This window comes from Acomys minous, assembly GCF_964271855.1.
Source record: "Acomys minous genome assembly, chromosome: 1".
In the NCBI taxonomy this organism is placed as follows: domain Eukaryota; kingdom Metazoa; phylum Chordata; class Mammalia; order Rodentia; family Muridae; genus Acomys; species Acomys minous.
The window spans coordinates 18,517,835-18,535,498 of record NC_140483.1 but is presented as its reverse complement, the minus strand read 5'-3'; the positions used below and the strand labels follow the sequence as shown (position 1 = coordinate 18,535,498).

Sequence of the window (17,664 nt, the reverse complement as noted above, 5' to 3'; positions counted from 1 at the left end):
TCTCTCTCTCTGAGACAGAGTCTCTCTATGTACCCCTAGCTGTCCTGGAGCTGCCTATGTGGCCTCCAACATACAAAGATCTTCTTGTCTCTGCCTCCTGATATTACAGGCGTGCACCGCCACGCCTGGATCCTCTCCCAGCCCTCTTGACTGGGTTAAGCACCCAGTGAGGTAAGAGGTGGAAATGACGGGAAAGGAACCAGAGTGGTCAGCGGAACTGGGAACAGCCACTCTGCCTTCAGGGAACCCGTGAGTAAGGAACTCTCATTGGCATAATTAAAACCAAGTCTCTAGAAATGAGAGCAAATAAGTGAGATTGCTCATCCCTGTTCTTTCTTTATTTATTTATTTGTTGGTTTGTTTTTCGAGACAGGGTTTCTCTGTGTAGCCTTGGCCATCCTGGACTCACTTTGTAGACCAGGCCGGCCTCGAACTCACAGTGATCCGCCTGCCTCTGCCTCCCGAGTGCTGGGATTAAAGGCGTGCGCCACCACGCCCGGCTGCTCATCCCTGTTCTTAAAACACATGTGCATACTGGTCCTGAAGGTCCATTTGCAGCACAGCCTCTAGTTATTGGTTATTATTTATGTCACGGTGACCGGGCAGGATGTTCCACTCAAATATCCACAGTCCAGATCCTCACTAGGACTGAACCTTCCCCCACTCCCGTCCATATCATTTGCATTTGCAAACAGAAGGCGCTTTATTTTCCCCTCAGATTCTTGGGGGGAGTACCTGGTATTGATTCTATCTAGATACCAGAGAGATTATTTCAAGAAAAAGATTATGCAACATAATGCTTAGCATTTATATAGTTCCTTTGATTTCAAAAACAACTTATAAATATCGCCTACCATGACAGCGTCTTTGCGAGGTAGGTGAATACTATTGTCTCTACGTTAACAATAGAAACCAGAGGCCAAAGAGTAAAGGACTCTGTTGTGAGCGTACTGGGTGTGGGCATCTTGGCCACTTGCTCTGGGCTTTGAAGAAGTCACCTCTCTCATGTAGCAACAGTCTCCATTAATACAGGATTATATATTGTGTAGATATAAAACAACAACACACAGTGACATTATAGAACAATATTCCAATATTTCTGTTTCTTAGTAAAATATGTTAAGCACAGTATTTAAATTGCATTTGTCTGAAAAGCATTTGGTATATTAAATAGCAGAAGGTATATTAAATAGCTCTATTATAAACATTTGCTGGCATACTCTTAACAGCATAATAATTCTAAATAAACTAAAATCCACCGAAGCATAGAGACCTTTCCTTTATAATACTGCCAACCAAACACAAATGTAAAACTGCTTTGTTCTCCAGATCTTAATGGCTTGCTGGATATTAGCAGGGGCACTTCATTTTTCTGAGCTTGAGGAAAGAATATATATATATATATATATATCTGAGAGAGAGCTGACTGTGGTTTTTAAAAATAACCAGCTGATTGAGGGTAGGGAAATGTAGCTGAAAGGTGGAAACGAAAGACTTCTATTTCCATTTTGTTTATATTCTGAGGAATTCATACCTTTCCCAAAGATTTCTCCCACTTTGACTGAGCGCCAAGGTGAGTCCAGGGATACACAGGACAAGAACATTTTGTGAGAAGACAAACTGATACCAAGGAAGTCCTCTGGTATCGGAAGACAAGGAACACAGGGACAAAATGTGTACTTCTGAGGAGTCCTGAAGGCTGGCTTGCAATGTAGGAGCCAGTGCTCGGCCGCCTGGATGGGTGTTGGAGACGATTTATCAGGGCAGATGCTTGGTTCTGTTTGTGTGTTTTTTTCCCCCACCTTCCTCTAACTCCAGAACTCAGCAATATTAAAGGAAAGGGCTCAACTCATGCTAGGCTTCCTAAAACCAGTGCGGGTGAAGCCAGTTCTAAAACCAGTAAGAAACAGGAGACAAGAACCAAGTCATCAAATCTGTTTGCAGCTGTTAAAAACCAACCTCTACGGCAGAATGACATTCTCTGTCAGAGCTCATGGATACAAAGGTCTTAAATTTAACAGATGGTGCTAAGATGGTGTTAGCTGTTAGCTACATATTACATGTCATCCAGAGAACGTTTTAAATAAGTGTGCTTTTTTTTTTTTATTTCCCCCCTTTTAAAAAAAATGTAGTAAATCGTCTTTCCTCTGGTCTTTCCTGCATCAGGTCTGATGCCCTGCTTGTGTGTCAGCGAGCTACACACTCAGTGGCTCCCTCCCGGTGACATTGTAAGTGGCAGGTTGGTTGAAGGGAGGCTTGAGTTTGGATAGGCTTGAACAGTTCGGCTGTTTGGTTGGCTGTATGGATTTGGCATAAGGTGAATACCAGTCTCTCTCAAACACGTCTTTAAGTTGCTTAATGATGCTCCTGTTGTCTCTCACATCCACCTGGTTGATGACAAGGCCCGTGCCAGCATTCTGGGTAAAGTCATTCCCTACCCAATCGAAGTTTCCTGCAAACAAAGAAATCACAGTGAGAAGATACAATCCTCTGGAAAAATTCTCAATATAATGAAATACAGGACAGATTCACAATAAATAAATAAATAAATAAACAGACAGACAGACAGATAGACATGAAAGAATAACAAGAGAGGTGGAATGGTGTTGACAGCTCTGGGGAAAAAAATCGAAAGAAACCCTACATATGGTGGATTAATATTTGCATATTATTTTGGCATTTTCTTCGGCTTTGCACAAGTTGAAACTCAAAACAAGAAATCTGCTGTTCTTTTTCTGTAAATGTTATTTCTTATTGATGTTCACAAGATGCACTAAATACAGCAACATGTAAAATATATAGGAATAAACTTAAGAATCCTGTGAACAATTACTACCTTCTCAAAGAGACAACATCGAATCCATATGTATAAACATTATTATGCGGAGACGCTTCACAATTGAGACAAAGCTGAAGACAGAGAAATGGCTACACCTCTCCCTAAAGACACTGGGAGGCATCCCCCTTGACAGCATAGGCCCATGGGTCTGCCTGCACCATCAGATAGAGGACTGTCTAAGACATGAACTCTGGTGCCCCATATTTGACCACTTCCCTGTGGTGGGGAGGCCTGGTGGCACTCTGAGAAAGAATAAGCAGGCTACCAAGAAGAGACTTGATAGCTTTTGACCATATAGTGGGGCAGGAGGTCCCCCTCAGTCACAGACCTAGGGGAGGGGAATAGGGTGAAAGCTGGAGGGAGGGAGGAACAGGAGGATACAAGGTATGGGATAACAACTGAGAACAACTGAAGAAATTAAAAAAAAAAAAAAAAGATAGATGGCTGATGCCTTCCCCCACCCCGACCCCCCGCCTGGAACTGTTTCTATGAAGAGTCAGAAACTGGTTGGTTTAAATAGTAGAAATGTATTCTCATGACTTTGGAGGCAAAAATCAAGGTTGGTTCCTTCTGGGAGCTGAGGGAAGCATGATGCTACTTTTTTTGTTGTTGTTGTTGCCAATTTAACACATCTAGGAAGAACTGCCACCATCAGATTAGCCTCCAGGGCTATGGGGCATTCCCTTGACTGCTAATTAATGTAGGAGGGCCCAACCCACTGTGAGCAACTGCATCCTTGTATATGTGGGGCCTAGGCTGGATAAGAAAAGTAGCTGGCCATGAGCCCAAGATTAAGACAGTAAGCAGCGTTGCCCCTGTGGTTACTGCTTCAAGCTCCTGTCTTGAGTTCCTGCCTTGGTTCTCTCCCTCCGTCCCTTTCTCCCTCCCTCCCTCCCTCCCCCCTCCCTTCCTCCGTGTGTGTGTGTGTGTGTGTGTGTGTGTGTGTGTGTGTGTGTGTGTGTCTCATTGTTGTTTTGTTGTTTTTGTTTTTCAGGACAGGGTTTCTCTGTGAAGCCTTAGCTGTCCTGGAACTCACTCTGTAGACCAGGTTGGCCTCAAACTCAGAGCTACACCTGCCTCTGCCTCCCAAGGGCTAGGATTAAAGGCGTGTGCGCATCTTCATACTCTGGTGCCTTGGCTTCTCTTGATGATGGACAATAATCCGCAAGCTGAAACAAACCCTTTGATCCCTAAACTGCTTTTGGTCATGGTGTTCATTAGGGGCATAGAGAAACAAACTAGGGTGGAAAGGATGTATTCTAACCCCGTTTGCTTCTGGGCGGCCCCTTTCTCCCTGTCTCTCCATGTTGTTTTTCCTCTATGTATGCCCTTATCTAGCCTTCTTCCTTGTTTTGCTTTTTATTTTTAATTAAAAGAATTTTTTTTTTTTTTAGGTATTTCAAGACAGGGTTTCTTTGTGGCCCTGGCTGTCCTAGACTTGCTTTGTAGACCAGGCTGGCCTTGAACTCACAGAGATCCACCTGCCTCTGCCTCCCGAGTGCTGGGATTACAGGTGTGCACCACCACGCCCAACCCTTGTTTTGCTTTTGAAACCAGATGTTACCATATAGTTCAGGCTGGCCTCAGACTCACAGCTGTCCTCCGTCAGCCTTCTGAGAGCTAGGATTACAGGGATGAGCCACCGTGCACAGTTCCTCTGTGTTTCGTTTGTTTTTTTTAAAAAGACCTGGGCCACATTAGATTAATGCCCACCTTAATGACCTCACTTTGGAGTGATTTTTATATGTTTTCATTCTTTTATACTTGGGAGTCAGGGCTTCTGTGTATGAATTTTGAGGTTGCAGTCACTTCAGAAGAGGCTGAGACTGGCGATGCTGTTAGTGTTGAGTCCATCTCCAGTTGACTAGCTCTCAGGGAAGGATTACAAAGTATAGTCTTGTTGGGGGGGGTGTCACTAGAGGTGGGCTGTGAGGTTCCAAAAGCCCACCCCAACGCCAGCGTCTTTCTGTGTGTGTGTGTGTGTGTGTCTGCTGCCAGAGGATCAGGTTGTAAAGCTCTCAGCTGCCTCTCCAGCACCATAACCATATCTGCCTGCAGGCCGCCATACTCTCCACCGTGATAATAGAGCAAGCCTGTGAAACTGTAAGCTTTCCTTTCTAAGACTCGCCTTGGTCATCGTGTCTCTTCACAGCCACAGAACACCAACTGAAACAAAGGTTCGGGGAATGGCTGAGCAACCCTAACCTCCCATGTATTTCTCTTTGGTATCTAATGGGCAAAATCAAAGTCTGCCCTTAAAAGGGGACAGTGTTATTTAATTACCGGATTGTTCATGAGTCTCTAATGTTCTACCAGGTCCGATATTAAGAATGTGGACCTAAAACTAAAAATGAAAGTTCCTGTCTTCAAGGAGTCCAGGAGAGAAAAAAAATCACCAGAACACAAATGGGAAGGAAGGAGCACACCAGGATGTCACACCCAGTGCCACAAGCACCGGAGAGAAGGCTTTCTCTCCCTGGCTAAATGTGTCAAGAAGAAGCTGTGCATTGAGTAATGTGTGCTGAAGCTTAACAGGGAGAAGAGAGACCCAGGCTCCAAAAGGAGGATGATAGCTTGTGGGCAGAGAACAGGTTGGGAGTTTGGAATATTAGGGGATGTAGTCAAGCTGCAAGGGAGTCTGAGAGGAGAGAACTGTGATTGGGCAAATCAAAGTGTTTGTGTTTATGTACAATATTTTGTATGACGGGGAGGATTTACTGCAAAGAAGATGTTCACAGAAGTCCCTACATTTGTCCCTTGTTTCACGGTTAACCAACAGAGCTTCAAAGAGACCCATCCGAGCTGGGTTCAAAGTCAAATCTAACTCCAGAGCCCTGGACAATAACCTCAGCTTAGGCTCTGGGGCACTGCAGCCATGCTGAGACTTCTGCTATGTGCATTGACAGATCCTATTTCCTGGAGGAAACACATATAAAAAAACACTTTGGGTGCAGCCCTGGGAAGGGAATAAGAGGACAGAGCACAGTGAGGAATTTGGGGCCTTATCCTGTAAATCTATCCTTTTCCTGCCAGACAGTGAACGAGCCAAGAGAAGGCTGTTTGTGGATTTCACATGCTTTAGTTGGCCTCTTTCAGGGCAGCTCTGGGAAGCTTCATGCTGACACAGGAATTTTGGCAGACCTTCAAGGTGACATATGTTTCCTTTTTTTTTTTTTTTTTTTTTTTTTTTTTTTTTTTTTTTTTTTTGTAGCTGGGCTACATTTTTATCTGTTATCTTTTAGGACAATTTCAGCTCCCCAAAATGCACACTAAGGCTGCAATATCCAGAATGTAGTGTGGTGTGTGTTGTGGTGTGTGTGTGTGTGTGTGTGTGTGTGTGTGTGTGTGTGTGTTGCTGAGGGTACTAGAGAGCTAGCTTACTTGGTTGGTAGGCATCCTTGAGCATCTGTCCAGCACCTTCAACTAACCTCCTGCCTCCTCTTTAGCTGTCTAGTCACTCAGACACATTCCTAACAAATCTTCAGAGCTTAACTCAGATATGTTCTGGAAAATGAGAAAGAGATGCTGTGTGAAGATGCTTCCGGAAGTCTCATGCAAACTATCCCATGCACTGGGAGTTTTCTTCATCCCACATTATCAATGAGTATCTAAGAAAGGATTTAGGATATCACAGAGTGTGCTGATAATTATTTAAATCATCAGGTGATTTCCCATTTGATGTTTTTTTGAATGTTTTGGTATCAGAGCTCTGCTTCTCTCTAGGGAATCAGTGTTTTGCCGAAACTGCTGCCTATAAAATGAACTCACTCAATAATATCTTAGCTCGGGATGAAGAGAGCAAGAGTCCACCAGAGTCAGTGTAAGGAGCTAACCACATATTATCTCATTTAACCACAGCACCACCATCAAAAGGGTGAGCGGCCATTATCCCCCTTTCACAGATAGGGAGACTGAGGCTTACAAGAGGTCACATGACCTGCTCCCTTCTGCCAGTTTGTGTCAGTGCTGTAACTCAAATAGAGATTGTTTTCTGATTGCAAAGCACTTATTCAATTTGTCCAAGGAATGCTTGGCTAACACCTGGGCCATTTCAAGATCAATAAACAGCAGTTGATAAGCTACCAGCATCCCATGTCTGGTCTTGGTTTGCATTCTGTTTTCCTCTTTGGGGAAAGAACTTACTTTAAATAAGTGCTACAATAAAAGGTCTTGATTTGGGGTCTTAAGCCTCTGTGTACACGGCTGGAGTCACCCCTGAATTTTGGATAAGTTAGGCCAAAGTGCCTACTTTTTAGTAAGCAATTTTGAGTTGTCTTTTCCTTACTTGTTTTTCAATTTTTTGTTTATTAATTTACTTATTCATTTATCCACCTATTTAATATTTATAAGTGTTTTGCCTGCATGTATATATGTGAGTCACCATGTGCCTGGTGTCCTCAGAGGTCAGAAAAGGACAATGGCTACCTTATCACTGAAGTTAATGAGTGTTGTGATCTCTTATATGTTGCAAGAAAATCAAGTGCTCTAAATTGCTGCATTATCTCTCCAGTCCTTCCTTGCCACTTGCGAATTCAAACAATCTCATTTTGAATCACCTTTGCATGTGCTTATAATCCAAAACAATCAAAATTGCATATTTAAAAGAAATTTTTGAGACAGGGTCTTTCTATATAGCCCTGGTTGCTCTGGAATTTATTATGTAGGCTAGACTGGCTTTGAGCTCACAGAAATGCTGCCTGTACTCCCAAGGTTTAAAAGAGTGTGCCACATCGCTGACAAAATCTTTTTTAAGTGAAAATTTATCTTATCTTTTTGTTTATTTGTATTTGTCTGTGTGGGGGTGTGTACACATATGAATGCAGTGCTCATGGAGGCCAGAAGAGGGCGACAGATCCGCTGGGACTGGAGTTCAGGTGGTCGTGAAGGGCCCAATGTAGAGTGCATAGAACTGATCTCTGGAAGAGCAATAAGCACTCCGGAACCACCTCTCCAGCCCAATGTATTAAAAAAGACTAAAAAAACAAAAACAAAAACAAAAACAAAACAAAACAAAACAAAAACAAATGCTCTATTTTTAAGAATGACATAATTAGGAAAAATAGAGACTGACATCCTCAGGCTGAGGTTGCAGTTACCTCATAGCCTGAACTGGACATCTAAGCCCTCTCCAGACACCCATGTGGCCGAGTTACCTCCTCCTCCAGAAGGTCTGTCCTCATCTCTAATCTTGGATTCACTCTCCCCTCTGTTGGTAGCAGTGCTAAGAGGTCTAAGGAAGGCAAAAGTGCCCCATGAAGTAAAGAGGGGTTTCATTCACCCACAGAATTTAGAGAAATAATTAATATAGGTTCCATATCCACTCCGGAATTGCACAACCACGTTCTTGTTTTCTGCTGAGGCTGCCACTTTACCTGCGCCATTTAATAACCACCCTGATTCTTTCAGATTTGAACGTCTCCTTCTTTTTATAAGACAACGTCAGCTCTACCTGTGCCGATTCCAGTGTAGGGATTACCCTTGCCTCCCACAAGCTGTGAGGAGCTAGAATAATCTCACCAATGTAATGATTTATGCACCTGGAACTTCATTGCTCTAATAGCTAATGTTAATTGGGCACCATCCATGTGCCAGGTGCTTTGTGTATTTCATCTCCCATTGAAACGTCACTCCTTGAAGTGAAAGCTGCCACCAGCTCCATTTGACACATCGGCGAACTGAAATTTATGGACCTCCAGGGAACTGCTGCACGGTAGGTATTGAGAAAACGGCCGAGGCGTCATGAGAAGATGGCATGGGCGTCTTTGTTGCCCGGGGACAGTGTAACAACTCTCTAGAACCCCAAGACAGGCTGTCTCAGACAAGGCAATGAGCACTGTGTTTGCTTCATGCTGGAACTCACACCTCTGATGAGCCCTTTGGCCCCTCACCTATACAATGTCAAACAAACGGACTGGGGGAAATGTCTGCGGAATGTGGGTGGCAAACTGTCTTCCGTGATCTCCAGCCATGGAGTGGAGAGAGGTTCTATAGTACCTGAAGAGCTCTCGGGCCCTCACCCTCCTGCTTCCCTCCTGCACAAACTCATCAATAGCTATAGCTTCCAAGATGCCATCTTCTCCCCTGGGGACCTTTCAGAACACCGCTGACCCCTACGATCTGGGTGATCCTTGAGGAGTTTTTCAACTCCTCCCCCCCACCTCTGCCACCGTGTGTGCCTACCAATGTAAGCTGCTCCGTCTGTCACCATGTACTTGTTGCGGTTTAATTTGGGAAAGGTCTGGTTCTTTTGTTCTTTTGTTGCACAAGCATTCTCTCTTTCCAGATCAAAAAATTTCTGTAAGACAAAAGCAGGTCAATTGAGAATGTTTTGGGTCTTGTTCATAAGCACAAAAGAGTCTATTATCTGAATATCATCAATAGACCTCACATTGGGTTATTAAATGACGCTCATGTTACTTTGTATAGAGGAAGCTATTTTTACTCCCCATCCATACAGGCAACAACAAAGAAAATTAGCATGTTCAACCAGCTCTATAATTAACTCTGCAAAGCTAACAAATGAACACAAAATTCCTTCTCTGAACAGGGTGGTGGCTGGAAGGTTGTTTAATCCTCACTGTCTTATGCAGCAGGGCACACGGGCACTGGAGGCAGCAGCCTCCAGGTGCTCTGTGTCATGCATGCCAACGAACTGAACTGAGTGAATATTATTACCCGGTGCATACATTATGCCAGTGACTAGCTGATTCATCTGAGAACCCGCAGAGGTCAAAAGAGATTTTTGCCACAAGAGCAAATAAATAGTTTCCATTGGAACGTCTAAGTCTATAGGCTTTTTTGAATGGGCAACTAAAAAAAAAAAAATCACAAAATCAAACTATGTAATTCTAATATCAGTGTGACTCCAAAATAACAGCAGCAGCAGCAGCAGCAGCAGCAGGAGGAGTCTACTTGACCCAAGACCAAAAATGGAGGAGCTTTCGGAATGTGGGGAATGAACGAGGCCTGGCTGCAGGGAGGAAAGGCTTTAGAAATTTGGCCAGTGTTGGATGAAGTGTCAGCCCATGGGATTGCGAGAGCTGAGCTGAGAGGAGACACACATTGATGTCAGGGTCTCCTTGTGCACTGCAGTGGAGAACACAGATTCTAGAATGTCTCGCAGCTCTCGCCTCGCTCTGTGTTGGAAGGGGAGAAAAAGGAGGAGGGCATCTGTGAAAGATGAGTCTCTGTGTCTACTTTTGTGTAGTTTCAAAGGCCTGCTCATTCCAGTTTGGTTTGAGGAAAATAATGATAGTTGGTCTAGCCTTACGCTTCATGCTTGGAGAGGGGTAACTTGGTGATTGCTAAGGGAGCTTCCAGATTTTCTCAAAGACTCAATTCTGAGCTATATCTGGGAGACTGCTGAGACATCAGAAACCAGACCTGACTCTCTGACATTATTAGAAGTTGGAAGAGACGCGAAAGGAACAAAAAGAATTGGGTAATTTGTTAAATAAAGTAACTCAAGTCAGCCATGAAAAACGTTAAAAAAACTTTCCTAGAAAAAATTATGTGTGTGTACGTATATATGTATGTATGTATGTATATATGTATGCATGTCTGTTGAAATGTGGGTATGTGCATGTAAGTGCAGGTGCCCACAAAGACCAGAGGTGTTGGACTCCCTGGAGCTGGAGATATAGATGGTTATAAGTCGCCTGAATCCCCTAATGTGGGTGCTGAGAACTGAACTCTGGTCCTGTGTAAGAGCAGTGTGTTCTCCTGCCCGCTGAGCTCTTATCTTGTCACACATGAACTGTGACAGCCTTGGAAGCTGCAGTCTCTGTTTTCCTCAGTGACACCAGGCCATATCTGGGCAGGTAATGAGAGCATCTACTTCCCAGAGACAGAGTGCTCTGCCTGGTCCCAGGTCATCTATCTCCCTTGTCAGGCTCTGTGCCTCCTGAAGATATACTGTCTTCAAAGTTTTCCATACCCTACTTTTCTTGTAAGTGCTGACTACCATCTGTGTCCTAGATGATGGGGCCATAAGTTTCCTTCCAGGCTTGTCTTGACATTTAAAAATACATGGCCTCTGTTTTATAAAATGGCCAACAGCGAGCTATTAATGTATGGCTTATTCAAGATTCATGACCATCTGTGTCCAAAACGGTGAAGCCAAAGGAGCTCTACAGAGGCTACTACGATGGATTCTTCTTTCCTTGCAGGATTTGAGATGCAAGAAAGCCTTCCAGTCAGGAAGCAACATGGTGGTGGTGGTGGTGTGCCTTTGGTTGAAGGGAGATCAAGAGCCACTGTGGGAGAGAATGTGCCATGCTGTGTGCCCAAGCTCTTGGACACCTCATAAACATGAGAGCAGGTCCTCTGATGTTGTCACTCACTTCCTGGATGTACGATGCTCACCGGGGATACCAGATCATAGAAGACAATTGAGGAAAATTGGGGCAGTGCTTGATTCATAGGATGGAGTCCACGTCAGGTACTGCCAACCCAGGCAAAGGCCCATGTCTTGGGAGACCATATGCTCTACTGGGAAAGCTACTGCTTTTCTTTTGCTTAATGGGCGTGATGTGCTTATCAAATTGCCTTCTAAATAGCTATGTTTATGCACACAGATTAGTGTTGCTATTGGCTTTGGGCTACAAACCATTTTTCTGCAGTGGTCAGTGTTAATACAGAGGCTCCTGATTGGTCAAAACATCAAGGAGAAATGACTACTGAAGCCCTAGCCATAGATGGAATCTCTGTACTCCAAGGCACAGAGAACATCAGAAAGAATAGAGGAGCTGGGGGAAGGGGCAGGGGAGGTGAAAAACCCTCATTCTTCGGCATGACACAGCTGTTGCACCCTTCAAAAAGTTGTGAAAATTTTCTGTAAGATTTCATCCGTCGATACTGTTATGGAAGCGAGGTGGGGAGTGAGGTGGTAGGGTTGTGTGGTTGCATCGGTCTCTGATGATTAATAAGCAGATCATGGCTGACGGGGAAGGGAGAGGTGTTTTGTTCAAGAGTGTAGCCACTCAAATGGGCCCATGTCCCTGTAATCAAATGTCCACCCATGCTTCTGTACACAACCATAATGAGACTCACTGGGCAGAAAAGAAAAGACTTCGGTGTGCTCTGGGTTCTCTTTGCTGTCCTCAATGCCTGTAGAGCTTATCTTATCACTGCTTTCCCCAGATTCCATCTTTTATTGCCTTCCTTTGTGAATCTACCAGCTTAGCACATATTTTGAACAACACCAGCCTCCTGCCAGGCACTAGGTATAGTGACAGGCGACTAGACATCCTTTGACTTCCCTGGAGTCCTGGATGCCCTTTCAGCTTTCTGGATGATGCTGTCCCTGCACTGAAACAATCCCAGAATTCTCTTCTCTATGAAGAGGCATCAAACATAGCCAGGCTGGTCATTCAGGCCTTGCCTGGCTCCGTGAATCAATTTCTGCTTCCATCCCCAGTGTTTGATTTCGCATCCCAGTTAGCATCCTCACCCGGTCTTGGATATTTCATTTACTTTCAGGTCTGGCCTATAAGACACTTGATTGGTAGTAACCGCAGACCCTGCTTTCATACTTTCAATACTTAGAGTGATTTGTGAGTGCGCAGACGTGAAGGTGTCTGCTTCAGCTAAAAAAAAAAAAAAAAGTAAGCAGTGAAGTACAGAGTTGTACAGAGACAGGGAAAGAAGTTCTAGGGTTCCCTGTGTGGGAAGAAAGGAAAACATATAATAGGCACTGAGACTGTCCAACCAGGACAATCCTTGCGCCTATTCCTTCGTCTGGGTGGGACACAGCTGCTCTTCTGACCATACCCATACGCCTCCCCCACCTTTGGGTGTCACTCTGAGAGTGATGTTTGTAATGGGACGGCAGCCGAAAGGACACATACCACCTCTAGGCCCAACTATCAAGCCCCCCACTACTCTGCTCTGTTTATCTCTGGGATCACGAAGGGCCAGGGACATTCTGGAAACTGATTCAAGATAGATAGCTCAGAGACTCTGTCATTATGTGTTGATAAATAACCTCAGGAAGCCCAGGGCCTGCCACAGAGTGGGGTCTCAGCACACAGCTTTTGAGTATAGGGACTTGGTTTGAAAACGGAGGCCTAAAGGATTGGAGGCAGAGGAAATAGGTCCTGAGGGGAGGAGGCAAGAAAAAAAAATCAAAGAGGAACCTAAGTTAAGTTAGCACTTCCGTGTGCTCTATGGTTTGAACCTGAGATTCTCCCATGGGCTCATGTGTTTGAACACTTGGTCTCTGGGGGCTGGTGATATTTCAGAGGGATGGGGATCCTTTAGGAGGTACGACCTATCCGAAGAAGTAGTCTATGACTAGGGGTGGGATTTATGGGTTATATTCTGTCCCTAGGAACGGCCCCAAACCCTGACAGGCCAGGATGTAACAAGTCAACTCATGCCAGCGTGACACGAGTCCCAGCCACCACCGAACAGTGCACTCAGATCAGCCCTTCCTCCTTTAAGTTGCCTCTTGTCAGACATTCTGTCACAGTAGTGACAAAAGTCACAGAAACAAGGAACTAGCCTTACCTACCTTGCTTTCCTCTAGGAATCCAGAGATGGATTAGCATGTGACATGGGAGACTGGAGAAAGCCCAGGAGTCTGGGCTAGTGGGATGATGGGCAAGGTCGGTGTGTATTAATAGACGTTTCAACTCTTTGTCAATGTTACAAATAAGATTAGCAGGTGAATGAAGCAGGTCAAATAAGCTGTGTTTCTGAAGGGGCCGAGGAGACAATTAGAAGGGTAAATTGCTAGCTGTGCATGCATGAGACACTGAGTTTGGACTCCCAGCATCCACATAAGGGCTCGCCCGCACTTGTCTATAACATGAGTGCTGGGGGTAGATGGAGAGGGTGCCCCCTGGAGCTTGGTGGCTAGCCAATCTAGCCACCTCAGTGAACTTTAGGCTCACTGAGAGGCCTTGTCTCAGAACAACAAGGTGAAGAGCAATTGAGGAAAGTATCTGAAGTTGATCTCTGGCCTCTATACCTCTCTTTGTCCTTCTGTCTCTGTCTCTATCTGTCTGTCTGTCTGTCTGTCTGTCTCTCTCTCTCTCTCTCTGTGTGTGTGTGTGTGTGTGTGTAGCTGACAGCTTTCATAGACACGCAAAGGGAATAAGCCCTTTTTATTTAATAACACAGTCAACATTGCACTTACAACTTTCAAGCTGCAGTTGGCTATCTCAGTGCAAATAGCTTTAAGAGACGAGATGAAGTTAAACGTGAGGGGGTCCGTCTCTTTCCAGAAGCTTATGAGCAGCCGGACTTTAACGCTTCGTAAGACTAAGGCTTCTCTTATTTTCCCATCCAAATCTGGCCAGTATGTCCTGCAGAAAAACAAATAAAGAAAACTGCTTGCAAAAGAAATTTTACTAGACAGCTGTTCCTTTGTGCATTAGGTTATTTTGTAACATGTCAACCATCTTGCAGGACTGGCCAATGATACCGGCCTTTGGAATTAGGCGCCAAGAAGTGATGCTTTTCTGGGACCTCCTGCTGCCTTAGAGAGGACCTCAGGTCCGTGGGGGTGAACTATGTGTATCTAGTGCTCAGATGGACTGACCACCCCGGCTTGTCCTCAGTGGACCTCCACCACTATCCAGGCCTCATTGCGGTCTAAGCATCTGCTTTTGAGTGGAATTCTAGCTAGGAGTCTTGCACAGTGCCATGCCAGTCTGTATTCTTTGATAAGCCACACCCCCAACACATTTCTCTCTCTCTCTCTCTCTCTCTCTCTCTCTCTCTCTCTCTCTCTCTCTCTCTCCCTCCCTCCCTCCCTCTCTCCCTGCCCCCGCCACCCCAGTGAGCTTCTGATTTGCTTATCTGAGTTGTCCCATGTCCTTCTTTCCAGATTGTCCTCCTTCTGGACCCAGGCTCCCACAGCTCTCTTCTCTGCCTCTTCTGGGATGGACACTGGGAATCCTGCATCAGGCTAACAGTCTCCTCTGTTGCCAGTTCTTCCGGAAGGCATGGCATCTAGGCTCTTGTCATGTGTTCCTATACCACTTGGCTTAAGGTAGGCAAGTAGCCTTCAGCTTTCCCCATCCCCCATTGCGTCACTTCAGGAGTGTCACTTAGTCCTCAAGTTAAGACAAATCAGGAAATTGTCCTGTCTTCACTAAGCTTTGTGCCATCTTCTCGCTCCTCTTTGTAGAGATCCTGTTTTCTCATTCAAACACTGCTCGGGTCATGTTATTAGGAACTGTGGCCTGTCGGTGCTGTAACCGCAGCATCTCCAGGGGGCTGCTCTCCGTTTCTGACCTTCCTGCCCCAGGTGCTCCCTCTCTTGTCACATGATGCCTGTACGTTAGTCCTAGTGGGTGACAAATTTATGATACCTGAAGTCCCCGCTCCCTTAGCTCCTCCTGGTCTCTTTTGCCTGGACAACCCAATTCCAGTTCTGACCACCTGCAGGGTACTTATCCCCCTACCTTCCTCTTGATCATTGCATGACCAAAATCCTGAATGGTCCTAGAATTCTCTCAGTCAATTTCTAGGGATGATGGTGAACCGTCACCCCATCCTTGTACTCTACATTGGCCCCTGTGCCTCAGCTCTTATGCCTGGCACCTCTGGGACCACTCAGGTGACGTCTAAAAGCAGATGCGGTCCTGCTACTCCTTTCATAAGAGCCTCCCCCAAGATCATGAGACTCTCTAGTAAACAGCTTCCCGTACCCACGTGCCTTGCTCCCCATGCCTGCTTCCTCTCCAGTGTGCTTTCTCGCTGCCTTACCTTCGGCTCTGCCACCCAGCATTGAACCCACGTGGCCGGCTTTCTCTTTCACCCTGATATTTGCTCATACTGTCCCCTTCACCTGGAAAAAAAATCTCTTTTCCACTTGCCCACTCTTTCTTGTCTCCTTCATGAATGCTTTATGATGCAATTTAGGTAACACTCCTCCAGTGAACTCCCTCTAAATCTGGCATGGCATCGTGGGCACCTTTCACTGTGCTAGTCTCTGCAAACACCTTCAGTCACTCACACGTCTGTGTTCTAATCTTCCCTGAGCTCCTCTGTCCTCTTCAGATGGCATTCCAGGGACCACATACATTCGTGCCTTAACCATAAGTGCACACATCTCAGCAGACGGTTGTCAAATTTATATATGATGAAAGCTGTTAGTATAGTAGTTTCCCTTATCTGTGGAGATCTTCCAGAGACCTCCCCAGTGGAGGCCTGGAAAACTTCTGTTCTTCAATGTGCAGACTCAGCAAATAAGGTACTGGCAATAATAACTACAAGTAGAACAATTTTAGCATTGTATTATACTATAATAAAACCTATTAAAACCCATAAATTGGTTTTAAACCAGTATTTTATTATTTCTTTGAGAATTTCATACAATATATTTTGATCATATTCATCCTCCCCTACACAAACTGCTTTTTCTGGAACTTTCCATTTGATATTTTTAGACTTTGATTAAACTGCAAGAGGAGAGGGTAACTGAAGCTCAGGGGTGAATCAGCTCACATTTTCACTAATCCTTCACACATTTACCTATTTCCTTCTGAAAGATACATTCCACATGATTGAAAATCAGGGACAAATCAGGGACAGCTCCAAACTGAGACCTAGCCGGCGGATCTCTGAGAGAAAGAGCGTTTGTCTGCTCCAGCAGGAACAAGTGAAATTGGGCTTTCTGGTTTTTTTTTTTTTAATGTAATAAAAAAAATAACCTTTTAGGTTAGCATCCAAAGTCATAGGCTTTCTCGTGGCATCTTCATACATGTCTGCTGTCATGCCTTGCTCTACTTCATTAGTTTTGGTGGTCATGATTTGTTTGTGGTGTGGGAGAATAAACTTAGAGCGAGTGTTAGGCAAGTGCTCTCTGTCTGAGCTGGATTCCCATGTGGGCTTCTGATATGTGTTTTTCCACTCAGAATTTATTGCATCACTCTCTGTTACCTCAAAAGGCAGAAATTCCAGCATCCTCTCTAACAAACAGTGTGTGTTTATATAATTTCGGACTCTTGAGAGTTCACAACTTTCCATCTTTCATTCAGGTATTTGGCAGTAAGGAGAGTAAATTTTAAGTCCAAGAGAGTAATTAACTCTACAAGCACACTGAATTCATCTTTGAACCTCCCCCTCTTTAGAATTATGTAAGCACAAGGGAAGTTTGATTTCTAAATCAAAAAAAAATTTTAATGAAAGAATCAGCTTTATTTTTTCCTCTTTTATGAATTTATTCTTGTTACATCTCAATGGTTATCCCATCCCTTGTATCCTCCCATTCTTCCCTCCCTCCCATTTTCCCCTTATTCCCCTCCCCTATGACTGTTCCTGAGGGGGACTTCCTCCCCTTGTATATGCTCATATGGTATCAAGTCTCTTTTTGGTAACCTGCTGTCCTTCCTCTGAGTGCCACTAGGTCTCCCCCTCCAGGGGACATGGTCAAAGGTGAGGCACCAGAGTATGTGAGAAAGTCATATCCCACTTTCCACTCTACTGTGGAGAATGTTCTGACCATTGGCTAGATCTGGGTAGGGGTTTAAAGTTTTACGGCCTGTATTGTCCTTGGATGGTGCCTTAGTTTGAGCGGGACCCCTGGGCCGAAATCTGCCTATCATAATGTTCTAGTTGTAGCTTTCTAAGACCCTCTGGATCCTTCTACTTTGTCATTCTCCCATGCTTCTCTCATCTAGAGTCTAAATAAAATTTATTCACATGATTGAGAAGAACGTAATTACAATCAGAATGTTTGAGCTACGTAGTTCTCTTTGGTGCCCTTTTGTTTGGAAAGCTGAAAGTATAGGCTTGAAATTTTATTTTGTTTCTGTCCATGTCCCTGTAAGTAGTCCTAATAAACTTATTTATTTACTGAGCTGGGCTTGGTG

The 17,664-nt window shown here is 44.6% G+C and overlaps 1 protein-coding gene across 5 annotated transcripts in view; it reads right to left on the bottom strand.

Moving 5' to 3' along the window:
- Positions 1–1,019: 1,019 nt before the first annotated feature.
- PLD5 (phospholipase D family member 5) overlaps positions 1,020–17,664 on the bottom strand; it is a 324,914-nt gene continuing 308,269 nt past the window's right edge. For all 5 annotated transcript variants that reach the window (XM_084785899.1, XM_084785902.1, XM_084785903.1 and 2 more), the window contains exons 8-10: positions 13,980–14,148; positions 9,020–9,134; positions 1,020–2,452 (exon numbers count right to left, since the gene is read on the bottom strand). In XM_084785899.1, coding sequence (XP_084642025.1) covers positions 2,196–2,452; positions 9,020–9,134; positions 13,980–14,148 — 541 coding nt within the window. In that variant the 3' untranslated portion in view covers positions 1,020–2,195. The remainder of the gene's footprint in view (positions 2,453–9,019; positions 9,135–13,979; positions 14,149–17,664) is intronic.